Source organism: Oryx dammah, unplaced genomic scaffold (genome assembly GCF_014754425.2).
Source record: "Oryx dammah isolate SB20612 unplaced genomic scaffold, SCBI_Odam_1.1 HiC_scaffold_17, whole genome shotgun sequence".
Classification (NCBI taxonomy): domain Eukaryota; kingdom Metazoa; phylum Chordata; class Mammalia; order Artiodactyla; family Bovidae; genus Oryx; species Oryx dammah.
This window is the reverse complement of record NW_024070201.1, coordinates 36,881,556-36,908,946: the sequence shown is the minus strand read 5'-3', so window position 1 is coordinate 36,908,946 and position 27,391 is coordinate 36,881,556. Positions and strand designations below refer to the sequence as shown.

At 42.3% G+C, this 27,391-nt stretch overlaps 1 protein-coding gene across 2 annotated transcripts; it reads right to left on the bottom strand.

Moving 5' to 3' along the window:
* Nucleotides 1-11,498: 11,498 nt before the first annotated feature.
* LOC120876420 (calcitonin receptor-stimulating peptide 2) lies at nucleotides 11,499-15,443 on the bottom strand. Of its 2 annotated transcripts, XM_040258302.1 has the most exons (4): nucleotides 15,358-15,443; nucleotides 14,280-14,411; nucleotides 13,961-13,966; nucleotides 11,499-11,678 (listed from the first exon to the last, which is right to left on the bottom strand). In XM_040258302.1, exons 1-4 carry the CDS (start codon nucleotides 15,441-15,443, stop codon nucleotides 11,519-11,521), a joined length of 384 nt encoding a protein of 127 aa, XP_040114236.1. In that variant the 3' UTR covers nucleotides 11,499-11,518. The 2 variants fall into 2 exon arrangements, with proteins under 2 accessions (XP_040114236.1, XP_040114237.1); XM_040258303.1 differs by lacking the exon at nucleotides 13,961-13,966.
* Nucleotides 15,444-27,391: the final 11,948 nt, after the last annotated feature.

Below are 27,391 nucleotides of genomic sequence, written 5' to 3'. Positions count from 1 at the left end.
GTGACCCCATGGACGGTAGCCCTCCAGGCTTCTCTGTCACCTGCCATATCAATCAGCAAAGAATGTTGGGGCCATTAAGTCAGGAGCCATTGCAGTTGCCCCTGTGTGCCCTGAGGGGATTTAGGATGGAGAAAAGCAGAATGCTGGCCCTAGATAGCTAAGGTGCATATCAAAGGAATAGTTTTAATGAGCCCAGATTCTCGCATCTTCCTATACACGGAAAAGCACTGAATTCATTAACTTGAGATGTCTGTTTTTCTTTAATTAACAATATTCTTCTGACTACCTGATTTTTGTTGTAAAAACTCCTACTTTTTAAAATTGATTTTTATTGGAGTATATTTGATTTACAATGCTGTGTTAGTTTCAGATGTACAGCAAAGTGAATTAGTTATACATATATCTACTCTTCTAGATTCTATTCCCATAGAGGTCATTTACAGATTACTGAGTAGATTTCCCTGTACTATACAGTAGGTTCTCTTTAGATACCTATTTTGTAGTGTTGATCCCAATCTCCCAGTTTATCCCTCCCTGCCTTTCTCCCTTAGTAATCACAAGTCTGTTTTCTGCATCTGTAACTCTATTTCTATAGTTTTGTAAATAGGTTCAGTTGTACCATTTTTTAAGATTCTGCATATAAATGATACCATATGATATTATCTTTCTCTAACTTCACTCAGTATGACAATTTATAGGTTCATCCATGTTGCTGCAAATGGCATTATTTCATTCTTTTATATATATGTGTGTTACATATATGTACCACATCTTTATCCATTTCTCTGTTGATGGACATTTGGGTTGCTTCCACATCCTGGCGATTGTAAATAGTGCTGCAATGAATGTTGGGGTACATATAGCTTTTTTAATTATGGTTTTCTCCTGATATACGTCCAGGATTGGAATTGTTGGATCATATAGTAGGCCTATTTTTAGTTTTTTAAGGAACCTCCATACTGTTCTCCATAATGGCTGTACGAATTTACATTCCCACTAGTGTGTAGAAGGGTTCCCTTTTCTCTACACCCTCTCGAGCAATTTTTGTTTGTAGATTTTTTTGATGATGGCCATTCTGACTGGTGTGAGGTGATACCTCGTTATAGTTTTGATTTGCATTTCTCTAATTAGTGATGTTGAACATCTTTTCATGTGCCTCTTGGCCATCTGTATGTCTTCTTTGGAGAAATGTCTATTTAGATCTTTTGCCCATTTTTGATTGTGTTGTTTATTTCTATATTGAGCTGCATGAGCTGTTTGTATACTTAGGAGATTAAACCCTTGTCAGTTGCTTTATTTGCAAATATTTTCTCCCATTCTGAGAGTTATTTTTGTATTATTTACAGTTTCCTTTGCTTTGTTAAGACTTTTAACTTTCATTAGGTCCCATTTGTTTATTTTTGTTTTTATTTTCTTTATTCTAGGAGGTGAATCAAAAAAGATCTTGCTGAGATTTTTGTCAGAGAGTGTTCTGCCTATGTTTTTGTCTAAGAAAAAACTCCTATTATATGCTGGCCTCTCCCTTACCTCTTTGGAGTAGTATGTCAGGATTTATCTGAAAGTGTGTCTTCTAGATTTAAGTCCTCAGCAAGTCCATAAAATAAAACATAATTCTTAGGCTTCCCTGGTGGCTCAGTGATAAAAGAATCCACCTGCCAATGCAGGCGTTGGATCACTGATTTGGGAAAATCCCACCTGCAGCGGAGCGACTAACCCTTGCATCACAACTACTGAGCCTGTGCTCCAGAGCCTGGGAGCCACAACTACTGGGCCCATGTGCTGCAGCTGCTGAAGCCTGCATGCCCCAGAGCCCATGCTGCATAACAAGAGAAGCCACTGCCATGACAAGGCCGTGCACTGCAACTAGAGTGTAGCCCCTGCATGCCACAACTGGAGAAAAGCCCATGTGGCAACAAAGACATGGTTCTCGTTTGTAAAGGGGAAATCATTTGTTAACTTATATCCAATGAGTAGTCAACTTATTCAGGCTCTGTTTACCTCTTACTTTCCTAGCTGCTTTGTTCACTTGAGAAAATTTTGTTCATTTCTAGAGATGTGATATGATATCACATCCTCTAGGAAGTTTTTAAAAATCTAGATCAGGTTAGATTATAGTCCTCCTGTGCCTGCTTCAAGGATAGCATTTATCACAATGGGTTCTAATTGCTTCTTTCCTAAATGCTGCAAAGACTTACCTTATCCGACATTATATTAAGTGCTGCAACAGAGAGCAAAATGGATGTGGTTCCTGTGTGAATGGGACTCTCAGTCTAAGGGGAAACAGATACTAATGAGACAATAAGTCTGAATGTATAAACTAAAACTGGAACAGTGAGTTGAAAGAAAGGTATATCCAATCTTTGAAGTCAGATAAGAAAGGACTGTAACCTAGACACAGGGAGTGGTCACTGGGAAGGCTTTCAGGAGGAAACAACGTTTAGCTGAGATCGAAAGGTAGAGTTAACTGGGAATGGAGACAATAAATTCTCCCATGAGTTTCAATAACTTCTTCCATGAAAGAAAATAATTCTTCCATGTAGGAAGAATATGCAGATTTTTACAAATTGAAAGAATACCAGTGTAATTCGAACTCAGAGTGGGACGAGGAGCATCATGAGAAATGAGGCTGGAACGATAGGTTTCACAGTATGTGTAGCTTTTTGGACTATCTTAATGGCTTTATACAGGGCGTGGCAGATAGTTGACTATCTTCATGAAGATGAGAAACCATTCCTACAACCTTCCTAGATCCACAGTTTAGCCAAACTCTTCAGGAAGTCTCTAGAATGCCTGTCTTTATGGAAACAATCTTATCTTTGCCTGAGAGGGAGAGATGAGGCGCAGATTTATAGTGCTTGGCCCAGGCACTCCAAGGGAAAAGGGCAAGACACCTTTTAGTTCTACCAATCATTTATGTACAGCTGTTGCTACAGGAATACCCTGAAATATTTCACCAAGAGTAGAAATTTCTGAGGATTGAAATAATGGAAGAAACTTCTCCCCTACCCTAGATACATTCTTGAAAATAAATAGGTGATTATCTAAGATGAATATAGCTAATGAGATGGCTGATAGAAGACCAAGTCCAGCCAGACACTTCATAGCAAAGAAAATATGATTTACTTTAAATCCCCATATGATTAGTACCTTCAGATATGTGGTCTTAAGTCACAGCTAATTCTCCCTGGATATTTTGCCAAAGAATGAATTTCTTGAGAACCCAATGAAGCAGGAGAGGAGAGAAAGTGAATTCTCACTGTGCTTACTGTTGGAGAATTTTTCTAATGTCACATCAGTAGATTGTGAATCAAATTTTTAAAAGTAAGCTAGAAGACCAGTTGGAGGAATTATAGAGTAATTCAAGCATGAAGATTGGGCTATATGATCTTAATGGTTTCTTCTCACCAGGAGAAACTTACAGGCAGAAAGTATAATGTGGAAGAGTAGCTATAGGGTGGAGAACATTGAGAACTCAGAGAGAGAAAGAGGCTGCTGGTAAAAAAAACACTCAATACCCAAGTCTTCTGCATTGCAGGTGGATTCTTTACCAGCTGAGCCACAAGGGAAGCCCAATAAGGAGGAACAGAAAGATTAAATTTTGTTTGGAATGCAAGCCACTTAGGAAATTGCACCTGATACGATCTGAGTTTGGGGACCAGGGGAAAGAAATCTGACAATGCATCCTTTTCAGGAACTGTGACTTCCAATTTAAACTCACGTCTGCTCATCTAGCCAACTTCCCTTGAATGTGTTTTCCAGGGAAGCACTAACATTATCATAGTTTGGACGAATATTAGTTATCTATTGCTGTGTAGCAAAGTTTCTCAAAACTTGTGTGTGTGTGTGTGTGTGTGTGCATGCTCAGTCGAGTAGTTCAGAAGAACAAATATCTGTTTTCTTCACAGTTTATGAGGGTAGGTTATCTGGGAGAGGCTCAGCTGGGTGGTTCTGATTCAGGGTGTCTCTTGAGGTTGTTGTCCATCTCTCAGCTATGTCTATAGTCAAATCCAGGCTCAAAGGGAGCTGGAGAATCCACTTACAAACTCATTCATTTGGTTATTGACAGGCCTCAATTCTTTGCTGGCTATTGGTCGGAGACATGCATTTCTTTTTTTTTAAAATTTATTTATTTTAATTGGAGGCTAATTACTTTACAATAATATAGTGGTTTTTGACATACATTGATATGAATCAGCCACGAGTGTACATGTGTCCCCCACCCTGAACCCCACTCCCACCTCCCTCCCCATCCCATCCCTCAGGGTTGTCCCAGGGCACTGGCTTTGAGCACTCTTGTTTCATGCATTGAACTTGTACTGGTGATCTATTTTACATATGGTAATATACATGTTTCAGTGTTATTCTTTCAAATCATCCCACCCTCGCCTTCTCTCACAGAGTCCAAAAGTCTGTTCTTTATCTGTGTCTCTTTTACTGTCTCTCATATAGGGTCACTGTTACCATCTTTCTAAATTCCATATATATGCATTAATATACTGTATTGGTGATTTTCTTTCTGACTTCACTCTATTATACAATAGGCTCCAATTTCATCCCCCTCATTAGAACTGATTCAAGTGCATTCTTTTCAATAGCTGAGTAATATTCCATTGTGTATATGTTCCACAGCTTTCTTATCCATTTGTCTGCCAATGGACATCTAGGTTGCTTCCATGTCCTAGCTATTGTATACAGTGCTGCGATGAACAATGGGGTACACACAGAGACATGCATTTCTTAACACACCGGTGTGTTAAGCAGACTTCTCCACAGCCTGCTTGAACAGCCTCATTTCATGGCATCTGGCTTCCCACAGAAGAAGTTATTTAAGAGGAAGAGAAATGTGAGCAGGTAAGTGAAATAATTCCCTAAAAGAAGCAGGATTCATATCTAGAATATTAAGACCTTTTATAACTATATTAGTAAGAAGATAAGGTGTCCAACTAAAAATGGGAAAAATAGTGAAAAAAGAGCTTCACAAAAGAATACAAACAAATGGCCAATAGGCTCATGAAAGGCTATTCAATTATCAGGAGTTATTAGGGAGATAATTAAAACTCACAATGAGAATCTGCTACAGTATCATGAGCATGGCTAAAATTATAAAGGCCGAAAATACCAATCATTGTCAAGGTTGTATGCAGCAAGTTAAATGATCTAAAATTTATGCTGGGAGTGTAAAATGACAGAGCCATTTGTAAACTGGCTTAGTCAGTTTAGTTATAACAAACATTTACCATACAACTTTTAGCTATTTATCCAAGAGAAATGACTTAAGCTGTTCCTAGAAATATTTATACATGAATGTTCATAAGAGTGTGATGCATAATAACCAAAACTGAAAATAATACATCTGTTTGTCCAACAAATGTTGGTATGCAGTGGAATGTTGCTGAATTTCTTCATTCCAACTCTTGAGAATTAATACTCGACTAACATCCCATTAGTTTCCCAAATAATTATTTACTGACACATGAAAGTGAAAGTGAAATTCGCTCAGTCATGTCTGACTCTCTGCGACCCCATGGACTATACATTCCATGGAATTCTCCAGGTCAGGATACTGGAGTGGGTAGTCTTTCCCTTCTCCATGGGATCTTCCCAACCCAGGGATCGAACCCAGGTCTCCCTCATGGCAGGTGGATTCTTTACCAGCTGAGCCACAAGGGAAGCCCAAGAATACTTGAGTGGGTAGCCTATCCCTTCTCCAGTGAATCTTCCCGACGGAGGAATTGAACCAGAGTCTCCTGCATTGCAGGCGAATTCTATACCAACTGAACTATCACGGGAGCCCATACTAATACATTCAGTTCAGTTCAGTTCAGTAGTTCAGTTATGTCCAACTATTTGTGACCCCATGGACTTCAGCATGCCAGGCTTCCCTGTTTATCACCAGCTCTTAGAGCTTACTCAAACTCATGTCCATTGAGCTGGTGATGCCATTCAACCATCTCATCCTTTATTGTCCCATTCTCCTCCCACCTTCAATCTTTCCCAGCATCAGGGTCTTTTCTAATGAGTCAGTTCTTCATATCAGGTGGCCAAAGTATTGGGGTTTCAGCTTCAGCGTCAGTCCTTCCAATAAACACTCAGGACTGCTTTCCTTTAGGATGGACTGGTTGGGTCTCCTTGCTGTCCAAGGGACTCTCAAGAGTCTTCTCTAACACCACAGTTCAAAAGCATCAATTCTTTGGCACTCAGCTTTCTTTATAGTCCAACTCTCACATCCATACGTGACTACTGGAAAAACCATAGCTTTGACTAGACAAACAAAGCAAAGTAGTGTGTCTGTTTTTAATATGCTATCTAGGTTGGTCATAACTTTTCTTCCAAGGAGCAAGCATCTTTTAATTTCATAGCTGCAGTTGCCATCTGCAGCCCAAGAAAATAAAGCCTGTCACTGTTTCCATTGTTTCCCCATCTATTTGCGATGAAGTGATGGGACCAGATGCCATTATCTTAGTTTTCTGAATGTTGAGTTTTAAGCCAACTTTTTCACTCTCCTCTTTCACTTTCATCAAGAGACTCTTTAGTTCTTCATCGCTTTTTGCCATAAGGGTGGTGTCATCTGCATATCTGAGGTTATTGATATTTCTCCTGGCAATCTTGATTCCAGCTTGTGCTTCATCCAGCCTGGCATTTCTCATGATGTACTCTGCATATAAGTTAAATAAGCAGGGTGACAGTATACAGCCTTGACATATATTTGGATTTGGAACCAGTCTGTTGTTCCATGTCCAGTTCTGTTGCTTCTTGACCTGCATACAGATTTCTCAGGAGGCAGGTTAGGTGATCTGATATTTCCATCTCTTTAAAAATTTTCCACAGTTTATTGTGATCCACACAGTCAAAGGCTTTGGCGTAGTCAATAAATCAGAAATAGATGTATTTCTGGAACTCTCTCACTTTTTCAGTGATCCAGCAGATGTTGGCAATTTGATCTCTGGTTCCTCTGCCTTTTCTAAATCCAGCTTGAACTTCTGGATATATGGAACTATATAAATAAATCTCTCAAAATGCTGAGTGAAAAAAAGCTAGATAATAAAGAGTACATGGCATATATCTATTGAAAAATGAATCCACAGTGACAGAAATTATATAATTATATAATCAGTGATTATAGGTAGGGGTAGGGGTTCAGAGCTTATTGACTTCAAAGTAACATAAAGAACATTCTGAAATGATGGAAATACTCCATACCTTCTATTATGATGGTTACATAGGTTGTGTGGTATACTTTTGGTAAAAATTATGGAAATATAATTCATCTATATAATATTGTATTATATAAATTATACCTTATAAAAGTAGATTTTTAAAACAAGAAAACCTTTATAATATGTAAATGTTTTTAGAAATATGAGGGTATAATTCACAGAGACAAAATAATACTTGGAAACTTTACTGCCCTCTTAGTCTTTGATCAACTACCCAGGCAAAAATAATAGATAAGAATAATATAATTAATCCCTTTAATTACATATCCATAGAGATACATATAGATAGATACCTATATGAAAATTTTAAGTTCAGAGAAAGTACTTCATTTTCTGTTACTTTTATAACACTTGTAAGAAAGGGCCACAATGATATGCCTCAAATAAAATCTAAATACATTTCCAAGCAAAAAATTATAGAGATCACTTTGTCAAAACTCAATGCAAAAAGTCTAGAACTAAATAACTCAAGTGTAATTTTAAAAGCTATTTTAAATTTGAAATTTCTCTACTAAATAACTTTTCAGTTAAAGTAGATAGCAAAAGAAAAATAAAAGATGATTTTAAAAATGACAACCTTACTTCTCAAAACCATGATATGATGCATGGTTAACGATGAATTCAGAGGGGGAAAAAGTCAGAAGTTCATAGAGTTTCATAGTTTATTAACTCAACAGGTATTTATTGAAGGGCTACTGTGTTCAGAATTTTTTATGCACTCCAGGAATATAGATAAATATCCATGCAACTTCTCTCATAGAGTTACATGCTAGTGGAAGTACATAGACTAACTAAATATATAACATTTTAGACAGTGATAGGTTCTATGTGGATAAAATAATGGTAAGCTCTATATTGGAAAAATAAGCTGAATAATGTTGGTAGAGAGTGATCAGAGCCATTTCATATATAAGCATACAAGAAAGCTTTTTCTGAGAAGGTGATGTTTCAGCAGACTTCTGAAAGAAAGGGAGTGTGTTAGTCATGCAAGACATTGAGGGAATAGCATGTCAGGCAGAGAAAATAGTGAATGTAAAGACCTACAGGAAGCTGGGAGTAGAGCAAGCAATGGGTTAGGAGGAGATCAGAGAAATGATATAGAATCAGGTTATATACCTCTTAGACTAAGGAAAATACAGATACACTACATCCAGAATGAAAAAGAAGATATAGCCTCAAATATGAAGATTTTAAATTATAATGAAAAGGTCCAATTTGCTAATGCATGTAAAAATTTAAAAGTTTCACAGAAATACATATAAAACAAGAATATATATTAAAACAAAATAATAATAGAATTGAGTAATCTTGGCAGAAATTGAAAACTTTGCTAGGTACTATGTTATAAAGGAACTCGGTGAGAAAATTTCACAGGTGAATTACATCAAGCTTGCTGCTGCTGCTAAGTCGTTTCAGTCGTGTTCGACTCTGTACAACCCCATAGACGGCGGTCTCCCCCGCGTCCCTGGGATTCTCCAGGCAAGAACACTGGAGTGGGTTGCCATTTCCTTCTCCAATGCATGAAAGGGAAAAGTGAAAGTGAAGTCGCTCAGTCGTATCCGACTGGTAGCGACCCCATGGACTGCAGCCCACCAGGCTCCTCCCTCCATGGGATTTTCCAGGCAAGAGTACTGGAGTAGGGTGCCATTGCCTTCTCCGATGTCAGGCTTAGGGCAGAGATAGTTTTCACAGTATTTGCGCTGATTTAAAACAGAAAAAGTTCGAAAGTTTATCAATTCATGTGATACCACTGCTGTAGCCCCAATTATAGACTTAACAAAGGGAATACAAAATCCTAAATAAATCACAAGCAAATTGAATTTGGAAGTAAATTTTAATACATATCCTCTGACAAAGTAGAGTTTATTAAGAAACCACTGCAATGCCCCAAGTGTTTACTCTGAGATGTGGAATCAATGGAGAATTCTGTACCTAAGGGAGGCATGCTCTGATCTATCTTTATGTAATATTGTGATGAGTAAAGAATGAATGGGAACAAGGGTCATAATTCTATGAGCTTCTGAGGAAATAACTAGAATCAGTAGGTAGTAGGGATGGTGTTCTAATTTAAAAAACCCACTTAGGGCTTCCCTAGTGGCTCAGTGGTAAAGAATCCACCTGCCAGGGCCCAGAACACAGGTTTGATCCCTGGTCTGGGAAGATTCCACATGCCACTGAGCAACTAAGCCCATGCGCCACAACTATTGAGCCTGTGCCCTAGAGCCTGGGAGCCATAACTACTGAGCCCATGCGCTGTAACTACTGAGGCCTGCACACCTACAGCCTGTGCTCTGCAACAAGACAAACTACTGCAGTGAGAAGCCTGTGCACCACAACTAGAGAGTAGCCCCCATTCACTGCAGTTAGAGAAAACCCTGCACAGCAGCAAAGACCCGGCACAGCCAAAAATAAATAAATAATCTTTTTTTTTTTTAAGTATAATCCATTAAAAAAAAAAAAAAAAACTTAACTGACTGTCCAGCAGTGAAATGGGCTGTTCAGTCATCTTGGAAGTTAGTCAATAGCTGGTATCTCGTATTTCCAACAGATACCAGGAATGTTGACGCTGGGAGATTTCTGCATTTAATAAGCCTTTAGACTGCATGACGTCCCAGATTCCTTTTAATACTGAATGCCTCTGACTCTACAGATCACCTGGATCACCTGGATCACCTCAGTCTCCCCTGGTTAGAATATAAGCCCCGTGAATGCAGGGGTTTTTTGTCTGTTCTGTTCATTGCTCTTCCTGGAGCTAGTGTTAAGCCTACAGGAGAGACTCAGTGATTGTTAAACGTGGGAATGTCTCTGTTAAACTTATTTCAGGCCTCTGAGCAATGCACTTTTCTTCTCTGCATCTCAGAAAGTAAAACATTGGATTAGATGGTATCTGATGATCTTTCCCGGTCTACCAGTCTGTGATCCCCTTTCAGATTGTGAGCCACTGCTTCTAGAGGGCTTTGCAGGCTGTGGGGGGTATGAAGAGTGGCTGTTGGGAGGTAAGGCAGGAATGGGGGATGGGTAAGGAGAAATCTGAGTCAAGGAGAAGAGAACAGATAACCTCTGGGGCTGGAGACCAGAGCACTCCCTGAAAATAAATGTGAATGTCTCTTTGAGATGCCGAGGGTTCTAATTCCAATAAGGGTTTTTCACTTGACACTGAGGGTACATGATGACCCAGCCCAAGCATGGCATCGTTGCCTCATCTGAGGCAGCCTGGTCAACAAATTGTTGACAGTTTCCTGAGTTTGTCATGGGAAAAACAGCATAAATAGCAGCAACTGTCCTTTTAACTGTATTGAAAATATATTTTTATCTTAATGAAGTGCATTATGCACTTCATCAAGATAAAAAACATTTCTTTAAACAAAGAGTTCCACTGAGGCTCAATATTACTATGCACCCTCCAGGCACCCACAAGTCAGCGACCTCATGTGTTCCTGAGGTTTCACAGAACAGCTAACAGGTTGGCTGACAGGGTCTGGATTTGCTACCAGCTAAGTCAATGAGATATGTGTCATATTTATTGAATACAGAATCAAATATAAAAAGATGCACATTGGGTAATTGCAATGATTTTATTCTGCATTTGCCTTTATTTCAAGCAAAAAGAAATGTTTTCAGTATCAAGAGGTATGCATATATGTGTGTCTTCCATTCAATTTTTTTTTTCAATAATTGCTTTCATGCAAATTAAAAGAAATGGAGTTCAGCTTCTTGGTGACCTAGGAGGAAAAAAAAGAACAGAATATTAGTACCTATTAATAATGAGGCTCTTGTCATGTACTATCTCAATTACTTTTTATATTAATGATGAAAGGTGGGTACTATTGTTGCCTTCAAGTTATATGAGGAAACCAAGGCTCATGGGGTAACTGGGTCTGCTCCATGGTTACATAGTTAGTAAGGACAAACACAGTATTTGAACCCAAGTCTATACTCTGAATTCAGATGTACACGACATTATAGGGCTTACTCCAAAGGGAAGGCTCTCTGCCTTTCAAAGTAAAAAACTAGAATAATTACAACTGCAAAGAACAGTATTTTAAATGAATAGAATCTATATTTCCTTTCAGTGTCACAATAAGACACTGGAAAATAGAAATGAACCCAAGTTAGAGGGGTTTCAGATATTCAGACTCTCTGTTCTATATCTAGACACTGGGGTCAGCAACTCTGCTGTGGATTTTTTTATGATATAGGAAGTGTTAGAGTGTGGGCTGTACTCCTGTAATACCCAGCCATTTGCCCTGCTATCTGAGGTATTAGCATGCTCACCTTTCTTCCTGGAGTCACTTCACTGCTCAGTTCTGAAGGTCCCTGCTGTGCTGGCCAAACGCTTTGGAGCCCACATTGGTGGACATGAAGTTCCTCTTAATCTCACTCCCAGATCTGCTTAGTGAGCCTGCCATCTTATGGGTCACACAGGTGGCCCTGTTACAGGATCTTTTCTGGGTAGTGATGCTGATTTGCAGAATGGAGAAAAAGAGAAATTCTGTCAGTGAGAGGTTGAGGGCAAGTGCTACCCCACAGCAAAATTACTTTTCTGAGAGGCACCAATGAACCTTAAATATTTCTTCTAAGCACAAAATCACAGCAGAAAATCATAGAGCATAAGAGAAAATGCCACAATCATTCTCCGTTTCCAGGAGTGTCAGAAAAACCAAACCCACTCTGGACAACAAGCCGTGGAACATAGAACTATAGCAGGCAATCTTTTCTGTGCAAGTAAAAACCTTGGGATTCCCGTGTGGCTCTGTGGTAAAAAAATCCAATGCAGGAGACGCAGTAGATGTGGGTTCAATTCCTGGGTTGGAAAAAATCCCTGGAGGAGAAAATGGTAACCCACCCCAGCATTCTTGCCTGGAAAATCTCATGGACAGAGGAGCCTGGCAGGCTACAGTCCATGGGCTTGCAAAGTGTCAGACATGACTGAACATGCATGCAAATGAAAACTTAACTAAGCTTAGGTGACTAGAGAGATTATAGTACCACACCCAACCTCATTCTTAAAGACTGTCTGAAGGATGCATCCCATTCTCAGGGACTGAGTGTTCTTAGGAGAAGAAAAACTCCCCTGTCCCCCTGGGAGAGGAAGTGAATTTATAGCATCAAGTCCCAGAGGTGCTATGTAGCTCCTCAGTGCTCCTGTTTTTGCTACCTGAGGTTTCTCACAGTGACCACCCACCAAACCCTAACTCCAGCTACCCAGGGCTAAGGCTACTTGCCAGACAGGTCCCTGAATCCATCTACTATGGGATGTAGCTAGAAGAAATATACTTTTATTCCCCCAGTGACAGGCATGTTCAGAAGCAGGACTGGGAAGCTGTACTATGAAATCCACAGGTACTCCTGGGGCTGCCTGCTCTCTCCTGATCTATTCCTGGTTCTCTTCGGACCTGCTCTCCCTCCTCCCATCTGATGTTCCAGACATCCACTGCTCTAAAAAAAGCCACTGATACCAGCCCAGAGAGCAACCAGAGATCACACGCATCAAGTTATAGGAAGAAAGAAATTGGAAAGGAGAGGAAAGGGTGGACTAGGTACTTTGGGGCATGCCAACGTGAGGGGGTCATGGTCTTTATCTAATCCCTGGTGACTCATATGGTAAAGAATCTACCTGCAATTCGGGAGACTTGGGTTTGATCCCTGGGTTGTGAAGATCCCCTGGAGGAGGGAATGGCTACTCATTCCAGTATCTTTGCCTGGAGAATTCCATGGACGGAGGAGCCTGGTGGGCTACAGTCCATGGGATCACAAAGAGTCAGACATGGCTGACCAACTAACATTTTTACTTGCAGTGTGAGGTGTTGTGATCTTTCTCTAAAACTCTGACCACGACCGATTTCTTTCCAGGCATTCTGACCCCAGTTTTAGTTAAGTAGAATATGTAAACCTTGTTGAGGTCCTGTGTGTATATGCCCAGCACATAGATACTCAGATTACTGCACTGCTTAGCTCTGGAGCCATCCAGGCTGCAGGGAAAAGACATGCCAGACAATACCATGGGCTAGGGCTGCCCCAGAAGGCAGTCATGCAGAAGGTTAGACCAGGGAGGGGGCACTTGGAGCAGAGGTGGGAGGGGGCAGGCAGGAGGCAAGCTCACACACCCTCCACTATGAGATCTCAGGCTCACTGAGTGGGGAAGGGCTGCGGTGGGGAAGGGGTGACCTTTTCTGGATTCCACATGCTGCTCAGTTCTTCCCGCTCTGCAGACAGGTCCTCAGGGTGGATGCACAAGCAATACGTGGCTCTGCTGGCGTTACTCAAAGCTCAGGGTGCACAGGGAGGTGGGGATGGGGAAGGGTGTCTGGCCCAGTGAGAACGTGCACATGTCCACAGATTCTACACATCTAAAGGCCCCAGACCTACCTCAGACACTGCTCTTCCTGACCCCATCCTTTGTAAGGGCTCTGGCTTCACCTTGCAAATGTGCAATGATGATGCCTTGCAGGTGTGAAAGAATATCATGGCCCGGTTAATGAGGAGGGGCCACATTTCTAAATCCCCTGAGATACATGAGATTCATTCCTTGGGTTTACTTTATGAGGCTAAACTCCTCCAATACTGGGAGGTTTCCTCAGTAGGTAGGTAGGTAGCTTTAGTCACTAAATCATGTCCAACTCTTGTAACCCCATGGACTGTAGCCCACGAGGCTCCTCTGACCATGGGATTCTCCAGGCAAGAATACTGGAGTGGGTTTCCATTTCCTTCTCCAGAGGATCTTCCCCAACCAGGGATTGAACCTGGACCTCCTGCACTGCAGGCAGACTCTTTACCAATGAGCCACCAGGGAAGCAATGGACTGCCAGACAACTTCCAGAGTGAGCGATTCCACAGCCTCCCCCACTGCTTTCAGAAAGGCATCTTTTTACATGTGGGTAACCATAGTCCCTTCACATGATCTTTGTCTTCAATGGAGCCTGTAGAAGAGCTGGACCCCAGGCATGAACAGTGACAGCTTGCTGGCTGCCTGGCTGGCTATATTCTCTCCTACCTGTCAGGATACCCCTTCCTAGCAAGCCAAGGGAGAGGGTAAGAGCAGAGTGGAGGGCAGAGCCGTACCGGAAGTCCTCTGTCTCCTGCTTCAGTTCACTGGTCGTCATCTGCACATAATCATTCATCACTGCAGCCAGTAGGAGGCACATTTCCTTCTCTGTGAGTATAGCAGGATCAAAGTCATTCTCCAAGGCTGACCTAGAGAAAAGAAACAAGTCCAATACTGGCTCTGAGTCCCTGCCTATCCCCACCCTCAGGGTAAGCAGCCAGGTTTCCTGGTTTCTGCAGCTTCCCCTGAGGATGTGGCTGCTCCAACTGTCAGTGGAGGAAATGAGCCCATTTTCTATCCAAAAATGCTGCTTCTCCAGCAGTTAGGCTCTGGTGTGACCTCCAAGAAATGGTTTGCTGGAAACTGATGGTTAGATTTTCTGGATATTTATGAAGTGAAGTGAAGTCGCTCAGTCGTGTCCGACTCTTTGCGACCCCATGGACTGTAGCCCACCAGGCACCTCCGTCCATGGGATTCTCCAGGTAAGAATACTGGAGTGGGTTGCCATTTCCTTCTCCAGGGGAATCTTCCCAACCCAGGGATCGAACCCGGGTCTCCCTCATTGCAGGCAGACGCTTTAACCTCTGAGCTACCAGGGAAGCCCTATGAGCTCAGTGTTAAATGCAGCTATTGTTAAAAATTAAATGATAATGATAGTTAGAATCTGAAAATGGTTTCAGTTTAATAAATATAATTTGAATGACGATGAGAAATTAGATGACTAGATCACATATCAGACTTAAAGACAAAGGTATTGGCCAGGCAGTTAGGAGATTAGGATGAAATCTATTTTTCAAATTATGGTTAAATTAGAACTATCTTTGCTCATGATGCAAATGTTTGGTAAAAGCAACAAAAGTATGTTATAAAGTTCAATGAGTTATATGAAACTTGTCTTATGCCTATTTGTAAACTGTGTGCCACACATCCTTGTGTTATAAAAAGTTTATGATAAGCTTTCTATACAAGTGTACATTCATACATTACCACCATTCATCCCCCGCACCAGGAGCCAGTTGTTAAGGATTCAGCACAGCACAACTGAGAACACAGGATTTATGGGAGGTGAGAGTGCACCTGGCGGGACTGTCTTACCTGAATGGTGCCGCCTGGAGCATGCCTGCCTGGTACACGACCAGGAAGCTGAGGACCAGGAAGGGCAGAAACTTCCAGAACCCCATGACGCCTCTCTGCAAGGGGGAAAGTGACATCACCACCTGCAGCAGTTCATTTTGTGAACCCAGAGACCTGGGCTCTACTCCTACCTCGGCTTCTAACACCCTTGCGTCCTGGTTTCAGGCTGGTCATTTCACTCCCCTTCACCATCGTTTCCTGTTGGCCAGGACTCCTGGAGGATGTCTGTCTGGGAGTACCTGTCACCACAGCTTTCCCCCTTGAGCCACCCAGAGCTGTCCTGCTGGTGCTGGGCTTTTCCTCATCTCATTAGGGAAGGGGGTTAGAGAGGACTTACCACTGCAGTTGGAATCCCTGAAAAGTAAAAAACCAAATTCTACCGGTCAGCCACTCCACACTATGGCAAAGAGGACCCTGTAAGAAGCAAGCTGGGAGAGTCTCAAATTGGGACCCAGAACTTAAACTGGGAAAAAAGCTCCCAGAACCTGCAACTGGGGCTTGCATTTAAGTTACCCGCCCCTCAGTCGTTGTACCTATTTGCCACCCACTTTGGCTGGACCAAGTTCTGAACCCATGGCGCAAGTTCTGAACCCATGGCGCAGGTTTGGAACCCATTTCCCACGGACCACTAGGCATGAGATGTGATCCGAAAGCGCTCGGTCCGCACAAAGTTATTCCTGCGTCCGGTTCTGTGGGTGGCACCTGGAGAGCTCCAAAATCTAGAAATTGACCTAAACACGTGTGCAGCGGGAGAAAGCAAGACTGGAGCCCGGTGTAGCAAGGGGAGAGTGGAGCACAAAGTCCAGGAACTGAGACCATTCAGTGTTACCTATGTGGAGGAATCCTTGGGGATAACCGCGGAGTGACACAGAGTGAGACGAGAACGTGGACCGACACTCTTGATATCGGAAAGGGGATCAGGTAAGAAAAAGTAACGAGGAAAGGGGAGGAAGGGGGAGAGAATAGAATCCAGCTAAGCTGGAGTCTCCACACTTACCTGGCAACAAGAACTGGGCGGCTTGGAGCAGAGGAGGGAGCAGTGACAGTAGCCTTGGCGGTAGGCGATGGCACTGCCGAAGTGACACGATCTGGTAATGCCTGCCTCTGATGCCTCCAGCACCAGCAGCTGCTCTTATTTCTGCAGCTCTGCGTCTGGGGTGGTCCAAGAGCTCCAGGCAACCAATGAGGGGAAGGATCCTGAAGCCCCAGAATGATGGTGTCACCATTTGCGTCCAGAGCCTGGAGCATCCAGCAAGCCCACCCCAAGTGTATTTGCATTGAGATCACTGATGGCAGGGGTGGGAGGGTTGGTAGGGACCCAAAAAAGAAAACACGTAAAAGTGACCAGGAATTTGAGGACAAATTGACGTCACGGTAAATTTCACCTGTTCAGTTCCTCGAGTTTTGAACACGTCCTACTCCATCCCCAACTGTGTGACGATCTGGTAGGGCAGTGTCCAACAATACAAGGAATCCTGGCTGCCCTGCAGTCTGACAGTATCCCAAGTGATGCTTGGAGGATTAATGTACAGCAGAGTGGACGATTCTGTCCCCAAGCTAGGGTGTCTGATTCAGGCAGCTAGAATGATACACAGAGGGATGGGGCTTCTGGGAATCAAGAAATGGAGGGGCAAGGACTTTGTCAGACCTGAAGTCAGTACCAGCTGTGCCAATATGAGCTAGTAAGATCATAGCAAATAAATTATCAATGCTTCAACACACTTACCTTTGAAATGGGGACTATATTCCCATCTTGAAAACGTTTTTTTTTTTTTAAATTGAAAAACTCAAATGATCTTTATTTTAGTATCTGGCGTTTCTAGCAAAAGGCAACCGATCCCAGTTTAGCCTTACAGCGCTCTGAACACCTTCTCTTCCGTTTTTGCGATTGAGTTGTGTTCGTGTGTCTGAGGGAGAGTCAAGCTAGAAACTGTTTCCCTCCTAGGTGGGGATCTAGAAGAGCTTCCTGGTCCACAAAGGGCATTCCGTAAGACTGCAACCCATACTATGGATATTTCCACTTCGTTTTCTGCCCGGACTCGCAATGGGTGGTCCAGACATACAGGTAAGAAGGCCTGGATGTCCCGCTGGCACTCAGCGGGGAGATTTAAGGCATAGATGTTTCCTAAACCTCGAGGCATGTACTGATCCATCCCCTTCCTAACCAGCCATCCATCATCTCTCACCTGCCCGATCCATTTCCCGGTTTCCCCGCAGTTTCCATGTGCTTCATGCCAAAATATCCCGACGGCATGTGATTCCAGCTCTGCACTCTCACCCTCCTCACTTCGCACTTCCAGCCATACTCTTTCCCACACAGTCTCATTACTGTCTCTAAATGTGTGCCCACTCCCACACCACCGGAACTCATAAAACAACACTGGCGCACAGGGGCATCCATGTGGGTTTACTTTGTTCAGTCCCAAGCGTCTTGGGTTCCTATGCACACGACCGCAGTAACACCCAATTAAGCAGCATGTCGACCTTCAAACACCCTCCACAACTAAGCTGCAGAACCTTCTGCCTGACTTTTCGACTCCAAGCCCTCTTCGACGGCCCTAAGAGAATAGAGAGGGCTGTTCCCGGGCTACAGGGGCGCCGGGTCTACTGCACATGCGCAATCTGCTGTTTCCCCGTACAGATGCCCAAGCACTGCGAGTGCATCGGCTATATCGTGGGCCTACGGTAGGCTGCAAGGACCCCAGCTAGGTGATTCTGCCAGGCAGAGCCGAAACCAGCCCGGCTGTGTGATGAGTGGCCCAGGCCACAGGTCCACGTCCCAGTCCAGGGTTCAGAAACCACTGTATATCCTTCGATACACGGCTCTCGCGCCACACCTCTTCCCCTTTCAGGTTGGTGGTCTCAGGGTTCAGAACACCTAACTTCCAAGAGGCCTTATTCCAGTTTTCTGCTTCTTAACCCAGGAGTGGCACTGATGCAAGAAAAATAAAAATCTCGGGGGTGGGGAACTGAGTATCTAAAACTCAGTCGCCTGAGGGTCAATTGGCAGGGCGGGGGCGGGGAAGAGGGACGCGGAAATGGAAGAACTCCTTGTTTGCGTGCTGCTGGCTTGAGCACAGAGCTGGGAAAGGTGAGCAGAACCAGGGGAGGGCTCAGAATGGCCAATCGCAGACTCAGTGTGCCCTGGAGCTGAGACCCAGATGGGAGTTTGGGGGCTTAGCAGTTAGGATTCCGAGCCTTGGCTTAGGCCTGCATACAAATTTGCAAGTCTAAATTGGTGAAGGGCGCTTAGTAGGTAGTTGTGGCAGTATAAATTGGGCTCTGCCATTTAGTTGAGTCTGACTCTTAGAATACTCTTGCGGATATGACTTCCAAAGAAAGAGGTTTCTCATATATGAACCTTCTGAAATCACTTGTTGGTGTATGTTTACCTGGACTGCATTTTCCTGATGAGAGAACCACAGGTTTCACCAATGCCATGGTGACTGCAAAGTGGTTAACAACTTTAGAAGCTGATTTTGTAACCAGGTTACTTTGTGGGCTGGAGCTCCACCCATGACTGCCATGTTTTCAGTCTTCAAAGCAAACATCCATTCCTCACTCTGAAATCTTTGCAGGCTACAGAGGATGGACTGTTGGGGCAGGATGCAGGGTCTGCACCATAGAGGGTGCTAACATAGCCTCTGGCTATTACAGGCTTTACTTTAATGTCAGCCTCTCTAGATAGGGAGGCACTGAGATTAATTCTTCCCTCAAGCACTTTCTGAGTGTCTCAAGCTGAGCTGAGTGTTCAGTTCAGTTCAGTTCAGTAGCTCAGTCCTGTCCAACTCTTTGCAATCCCATGAACTGCAGCCCACCAGGCCTCCCTGTCCATCACCAGCTCCCGGAGTTCACTCAAACTCATGTCCATTGAGTTGGTGATGCCATCCAGCCATCTCATCCTTGGTCGTCCCCTTCTCCTCCTGCTCCCAATCCCTCCCAGCATCAGAGTCTTTTCCAATGAGTCAACTCTTCTCATGAGGTGGCCAAACTACTGGAGTTTCAGCTTTAGCATAAGTCCTTCCAAAGAAATCCCAGGGTTGATCTCCTGTAGAATGGACTAGTTGGATCTCCTTGCAGTCCAAGGGACTCTCAAGAGTCTTCTCCAACACCACAGTTCAAAAGCATCAATTCTTCTGCGCTCGGCTTTCTTCACAGTCCAACTCTCACATCCATACATGACCACTGGAAAAACCATAGCCTTGACTAGATGGACCTTTGTTAGCAAAGTAATGTCTCTGCTTTTTAATATGCTATCCAGATTGGTTATAACTTTCCTTCCTAGGAGTAAGCATCTTTTAATTTCATGGCTGCAGGCACCATCTGCAATGATTTTGGAGCCCCCAAAAATAAAGTCTGCCACTATGTCTACTGTTTCCCCATCTATTTCCAAGAAGTAATGGGACCAGATGCCATGATCTTAGTTTTTTGAATGTTCAGCTTTAAGCCAACTCTTTCACTCTCCTCTTTCACTTTCATCAAGAGGCTTTTTAGTTCCTCTTCACTTTCTGCCATAAGAGTGGTGTCATCTGCATATCTCAGGTTATTGATATTTCTCCCAGCAATCTTGATTCCAGCTTGTGTTTCTTCCAGCCCAGCGTTTCTCATGATGTACTCTGCATATAAGTGAAATAAGCAGGGTGACAATATACAGCCTTGACGTAGTCCTTTTCCTATTTGGAACCAGTCTGTTGTTCCATGTCCAGTTCTAACCATTGCTTCCTGACCTGCATATAGGTTTCTCAAGAGGTAGGTCAGATGGTCTGTATTCCCATCTCTTTCAGAATTTTCCACAGTTTATTGTGATATCCACACAGTCAAAGGCTTTGGCATAGTCAATAAAGCAGAAAGAGATGTTTTTCTGGGACTCTCTTGGTTTTTCCATGATCCAGCAGATGTTGGCAATTTGATCTCTGGTTCCTCTGCCTTTTCTAAAACCAGCTTGAACATCAGGAAGTTCACGGTTCATGTATTACTGAAGCCTGGCTTGGAGAATTTTGAGAATTACTTTACTAGTGTGTGAGATGAGTGCAATTGTGCAGTAGTTTGAGCATTCTTTGGCATTGCCTTTCTTTGGGATTGGAATGAAAACTGACCTTTTCCAGTCCTGTGGCCACTGCTGAGTTTTCCAAATTTGCTGGCGTATTGAGTGCAGCACTTCCACAGCATCATCTTTCACGATTTGAAATAGCTTAACTAGAATTCCATCACCTCTACTAGCTTTGTTCATAGTGATGCTTTCTAAGGCCCACTTGACTTCACTTTCCAGGATGTCTGGCTCTAGGTGAGTGATCACACCATCGTGATTATCTGGGTCATGAAGATCTTTTTTGTATAGTTCTTCTGTGTTGCCACCTCTTCTTAATATCTTCTGCTTCTGTTAGGTCCATACCATTTCTGTCCTTTATCGAGCCCATCTTTGCATGAAATGTTCCCTTGCTATCTCTAATTTTCTTGAAGAGATCTCTAGTCTTTCCCATTCTGTTGTTTTCCTCTATTTCTTTGCATTGATCACTGAGGAAGGCTTTCTTATCTCTCCTTGCTATTCTTTGGAACTCTGCATTCAGATGCTTATGTCTTTCCTTTTCTCCTTTGCTTTTCACTTCTTTTCACAGCTATTTGTAAGGCCTCCCCAGGCAGCCATTTTGCTTTTTTGCATTTCTTTTCCATGGGGATGGTCTTGATCCCTGTCCCCTGTACAATGTCACGAACTTCAGTCCATAGTTCATCAGGCACTCTATCAGATCTAGTCCCTTAAATCTATTTCTCACTTCCACTGTATAATCATAATGGATTTGATTTAGGTCATACCTGAATGATATAGTGGTTTTCTCTACTTTGTTCTATTTAAGTCTGAGTTTGGCAATAAGGAGTTCATGATCTGAGTCACAGTCGACTCCCAGTCTTGTTTTTGCTGACTGTATAGAGCTTCTCCATCTTTGGCTGCAAAGAATATAATCAATCTGATTTTGGTGTTGACCATCTGGTGATGTCCATGTGTAGAGTCTTCTCTTGTGTTGTTGGAAGAGGGTGTTTGCTATGACCAGTGCATTTTCTTGGCAAAACTCTATTAGTCTTTGCCCTGCTTCATTCCGCATTCCAAGACCAAATTTGCCTGTTACTCCAGGTGTTTCCTGACTTCTTACTTTTGCATTCCAGTCCCCTATAATGAAAAAGACATCTTTTTTGGGTGTTAGTTCTAAAAGGTCTTGTAGGTCTTCATAGAACCGTTAAACTTCAGCTTCTTCAGCGTTACTGGTTGGGGCATAGACTTGGATCGCTGTGATATTGAGTGGTTTGCCTTAGAAACGAACAGAGATCATTCTGTCGTTTTTGAGATTGCATCCAAGTACTGCATTTCGGACTCTTTTGTTGACCATGATGGCTACTCCATTTCTTCTAAGGTATTCCTGCCCACAGTAGTAGATATAATGGTCATCTGAGTTAAATTCACCCATTCCAGTCCATTTTGGTTTGCTGATTCCTAGAATGTCGACGTTTACTCTTGTCATCTCCTGTTTGACCACTTCCCATTTGCCTTGATTCATGGACCTAACATTCCAGGTTCCTATGCAATATTGCTCTTTACAGCATCGGACCTTGCTTCTATCACCAGTCACATCCACAACTGGGTATTGTTTCTGCTTTGGCTCCATCCCTTCATTCTTTCTGGAAGAGTATGAAAAGGCAACATGATAGGATATTGAAAGAGGAACTCCCCAGGTGCCCAATATGCTACTGGAGTTCAGCTGAGTGTTAAGGTTTATTAAAAGTTGTCCTTTTCTTTGTCACTTAACACATCTGGCTCACTAGTCAGCACTCGGCAGATGTTTATTGAATGAATGGAAATTAATTCACTGGGGCAAATTCACTAGCCAATCTCTATGACAAATCTCTAATCCCAGCCTGCAGATAATCTGGACCTAGTTAGAGATTCCCAAATTGTGAGTGCAAACATTTCAGTCAGACTTCTCTTATTTTATTTGATACATACAGTTTCCTGATAGAAGTTTCTAGGAATGAGACAGGTAAATAACGATTTCCCCTAGGGTGTCCTCTAAAATCTAGGATCTCCTAGTGTGGGATACAAAACCGTTCTCCTCTGAATGCATTCCTAATTTATGAAGTGAACTTCGGGAATTTTATACTTCCATGATTGATCACAAATTGTTTGTTATTGTGTCTAGCCCTGCCTGACCATCTTAGGGCAACAGTAAAGAGAGAACGATCTAGCAAAGGTGCCAAGGAAAATGCTAATTTAAAAATATTCATTGACTATTTGGTTCTTGATTTTATAACCTTATTTCATAACTTTTAAACTTGAAAATCAGCATCAGTTAGAAACAATCTGGTTTGTAAAAAAAAAAAAAGATTTAACACTATAATAACCTCTCACTTTAATGCCTATTTCTTCTTTAAAATTAGATTTCTGTGCTTTTTTGACTTAAATTTTTAAAAAAAATTTTAAATGGTTGAGGGTGAGACAGAAACTCAATGTATTAATAGTTGAAAATTCTTATGTGAGTTTCCATGCAGTCAAAAGGTTTACTCCTAAAAACTTATTCCTTTAATTCTTTATAATTCATGTATAATACAGATTCAACAACAACAACAAAATCACAACAGTTAACAACCTTAGCAGCAGTGTGTGTGTGTGTGCTCAGTCGTGTGTCTGACTCTTTACTGCTCCATAGACTGTAGCCTGCCAGGCTCCTCCATAGGATTTCCCAGGCAAGAGTGTTGGAGTGGATTGCCATTTCCTTCTCCAGGGGATCTTCCCCACCTAGGGGTCAAACCTCCTATCTTGCATCTCCAGTGTTGGCAGGTGGGTTCTTTACGACTGGCGCCACTTGGGAAGCCCCTAGCAGCAGTAGCAACAACACAAATTTTTCCACTTCAGTCTGGGGGAAATTTGTAGCTATCAAATTAACTGAAGAATTTCAACTGAAAATGCCACAGAGAAGTTTAGAAGTCATAAATACAAATAAAAAGCTGAACAGACTAACAAATCAACAACTCTTCAAGGATCCCTAGAAGAAGTAAAGACCAAAAGGGCAAATTTCTGCCCCCAAGATTGGCATGGTATACAGATGAATACTTACGAGACAAGGGCAGACTCACTCGAAACTAGTGCCAGAGTAGGAAAACGTGAATTATAACCGACAAATTGCTGGAAGCTCAGTGTGAAAAACTCTGAAAGTTAAAAACCCTCCTTCCTGCCCTGCAATTATCTGAGATTTACCTCCAGGAGCCCATGTTCTCACAGTAAATATGGGAGAAAAGTTTCCTCATGCTTCTAGGAAGGGAAGAAGAAAAGGAACCGTTTTGAAATACACCAGAGCATCCATTTTTCTTAACAAGGTCTGCCTTCAGGAGAAACTAGTTAACCAGAGCCCAGCTTGCTGGAATACTATCAGAGCCTACGTAACCTGGGGGCATGGGGAATTTCCAGCTAACTTCAGTTCTAGCCTTGCAAGTAGAAGGGAAACATTCAACTCCAGGACACTCTAGTTACTTCCTTTACCTAAGAGGGGAGGAAAAAAAGACTGAGAAACACCTGTGAAGTTCACATTCTGGCAGCATAGGCTCAGCAAAAGATCAAGACCTAATTATAGGACTATGGAAATTGTCCCCTGTGCACAGACTTTACTGCCACCTTACTCACAGTCTATTTACAGCAGTTTCTCTTATCCTATACATAATGTCCGGATATCAAGAAAAAAATTACAAGACATACTAAGAGGCAAAAAAACACAACATGAGTAGTCAGAGCAAAGATCAGAAGCAGATATGGCAGTTTTGGCCTTAGACTGGGAATTTAAAACAATCATGATTAATATGCTAAGGACTGTCAAGCAGACGGCATATAAGAACAGATGGGCAAATGTAAGCAGAGAGATGGAAATCCACAGAAAGAACCATAAAGAGGGATGAATAAATGGAGAAGAGAGGATTTTTTTTAAGAGAATGAAAATACTTTGTATGTTACTCTAGTGATGGATACATGTCCTTACATATTTTCCAAACCCATAGCATATACAACAGTAAGCATTAACTCTAAGATTAAAAATGGACTTTGAGTGACTGTGATGTCAGTGTTGTTGTAACATATGTACTACTCTGGTGGGTGTTCTTGATACTGGGGGAGGCTATGAATGTGTGAATGCAGGAGGAATATGGAAAGTCTCTGTACCTTCCTCTGGACTTTCTTGTGAACTGAAAATGTCTCTTAAAAAAAAAAAGTCTTAATAAGTTGATTGTGTTGTATAAACAAGGGCATGAACCAAAACTTTTTTATATTAATCAACATGGGAAGAAATACAAAGCTTCTGAATAATTTCCCTAAAGCGTGTTTAGAGTTTTAAAAAACCACTATTGAGGGAGCAAGAATAGAAGTGGTTACCCAAGACAGGCAGGATGTAAATCCTGGTGGGGATTTTGCTAAAGATCTTCGTTTTCTTTTTAACTGTATTTGTTTATTTTTGGCTGTGTAGTTGTGGCTCATGGATTTAGTTGCACCACAGCATGTGGGATCATCCCAGACCAGGAATCGAACCTGTGTCTTCTACACTGGCAGGCAGATTCTTTACCACTAAGCCACTAGGGAAGCCCCTTGCTGAGACCTTCAGAACAAGTGGATCTATGTAAACACTGGAGAAAGGGAGCATCAATGTTTTATGATTTATTGATGTTTTAACATTTATCAATGTTTTAATAAAATTATCAATGTTTTATTAATAACCTAGATATAAAATTATCTAAAAGATATTGCATGTGCAGTGGATATGAAAATTTATGTATAAAACAAAGGAAAAATATATAAATATAACAATGTCATCAACTGAGTTTCAGCTGTGGGCCAGGCACTATGTATACAATATCTCTCATAGCCCCAACAGTTTAAAAATGGACTGTATTTTCTTTGTTTTGACTTCACACTCTAGGATGTCTGGCCCTAGCCAGGCTCTAGCCATCATGGTTATCTAGGTCATGAAGATCTTTTTTGTATAGTTCTCATGTGTATTCTTGCCACCTCTTCTTAATATCTTCTGCTTCTGTTAGGTCCATACCATTTCTGTCCTTTATTGTGCCCATCTTTGCATGAAATGTTCCCTTGGTATCTCTCATTTTCTTAAAGAAATCTCTAGTCTTTGCCATTCTATTGTTTTTCTTTATTTCTTTGCGTTGATCACTGAGGAGGGCTTTCTTATCTCTCCTTACTATTCTTTGGAACTCTGCGTTCAAATGGATATAACTTTCCTTTTCTCCTTTGCCTTTAGCTTTTCTTCTTTTCTCAGCTATTTGTAAGGCCTCCTCAGACAACTGTTTTGCCTTTATGCATTTTTTTTCCCTTGGGGATGGTTTTGATCACTGCCTCTTCTACAATGTCAGGAACCTCCATCCATAGTTCTTCAGGCACTCTGTCTATCAGATCTAATCCCTTGAATCTATTTGTCTTTTGCACTGTATAATCGTAAGGGATTTGATGTAGTTCATACCTAAATGGTCTAGTGGTTTTCCCTACTTTCTTCAATTTAAGTCTGAATTTGGCAATAAGGAGTTCATGATCTGAGCCACAGTCATATCCCGGTCTTGATTTAGGATTCTAATTCCGACCCCCTAACTCAAAAGGTGTGACTTAAGTAAAACATTTGGACCTCTGTTTCCACTTTTGTGAACAAATTAATTGGACTGAGAGATTCTGAGCTTCCTTTCTAATTCTGATATTCCACAAATGTGCTTTAAACTTTCTGCCAGATTACCATATGGTTCCTAATACCAGGTCACTCACCATTTGACTTCCTGGTGGCTCAGACTGTAAAGAGTCTGCCTGAAGTGTGGGAGACCTGGATTCAATCCCTGGGTTGGGAAGATCCCCTGGAGGAGGGCATGGCAATCCACTCCAGTATTCTTACCTGGAGAATTCCCATGGACAGAAGAGCCTGGCGGGCTATTGTGCATGGAATTGCAAAGCAGTTGTTCCCTTGAGCGATTAAGCACAGCACAGCACTTATTATCCAGGCCAATGTCTTCATCTCCAGGTGCTTAGCTGAATCACATCTTCAAAGTCTCTTTTGCCATGTAAAGTAACATGTTTGCATTTCCAAGGATGTAGACTTCTGGGAGTGAGGAAATTCTTTACTCTACCTACCACAATAAGTAAGTGCTGGGCTGATTTACAGGGACAGTAAGTGCTGGGGCTTTGAGAAGGGAGGCTGGAGCACTGAGGAAGTCTCCTAGGGCAGGTGGGCCAGAGCCAGAAAGTGGCTAAATAGAGGGGAAGTAACAGAGTGCCTGTAAAGGGAGTGCATCTGATGGGGTATGGGGTGGGTGCGAGGAGATCACTGTTTACATCAGGGGCCATCCTCTGTGCCTCCTCTGCTCGGAATGGCACCCCCCACCCCCGCCCAATTCTACCACCTGTATGGCTGGCTGCATTCACTCCCCTGACAGTTGTGTCTAGGAATCATGAAATCTCAAGCATAAGACGTTCTTCCCTTACCAGCTTTTGATTTGACATGTGTCCATCAATATTCCTGTTCAGATATGCTACATAAAATGGGGAACTATTGAGCAATTGATGCCAATTTAGTTTGAAACTCTAGTAGAGATAGGAAATGGACATCTTTGTATCGCATAACTCCAGGTCTTTACAGATATTATGATGCAATTAAATCCTGAAGTTGGTGCTTAGACATTGAGTCCTATGTCTTAGATACCTCTGCTAGACTCCTTTGACCATGACCAAATAGGTTTTTAATTGTGTTCACCTGAGGGCTTCCCTGGTGGTTCAGATGATAAGGAATCTGCCTGCAATGCAGGAGATTCAGGTTCAATCCCTGGGTCAGGAAGATCCCCTGAAGAAGGGAATGGCTACCCACCCCAGTATTCTTGTTTAGAGAATCCCATAGGCAGAGGAACCTGGCAGGCTACAGTCCCTGTGATCATAAGAGTCAGACCCGACTTAGCGACTAAACCACCACCAGATTAAAAA

Coding starts and splice junctions, on each gene's coding strand:
- LOC120876420 (XM_040258302.1), bottom strand. CDS start 15,443: ATGGGGTTCTGGAAGTTTCTGCCCTTCCTGGTCCTCAGCTTCCTGGTC. Junction 14,412..15,357: donor CTCCAGGCGGCACCATTCAG/GTAAGACAGTCC, acceptor TCTTTTCTCTAG/GTCAGCCTTGGAGAATGACT.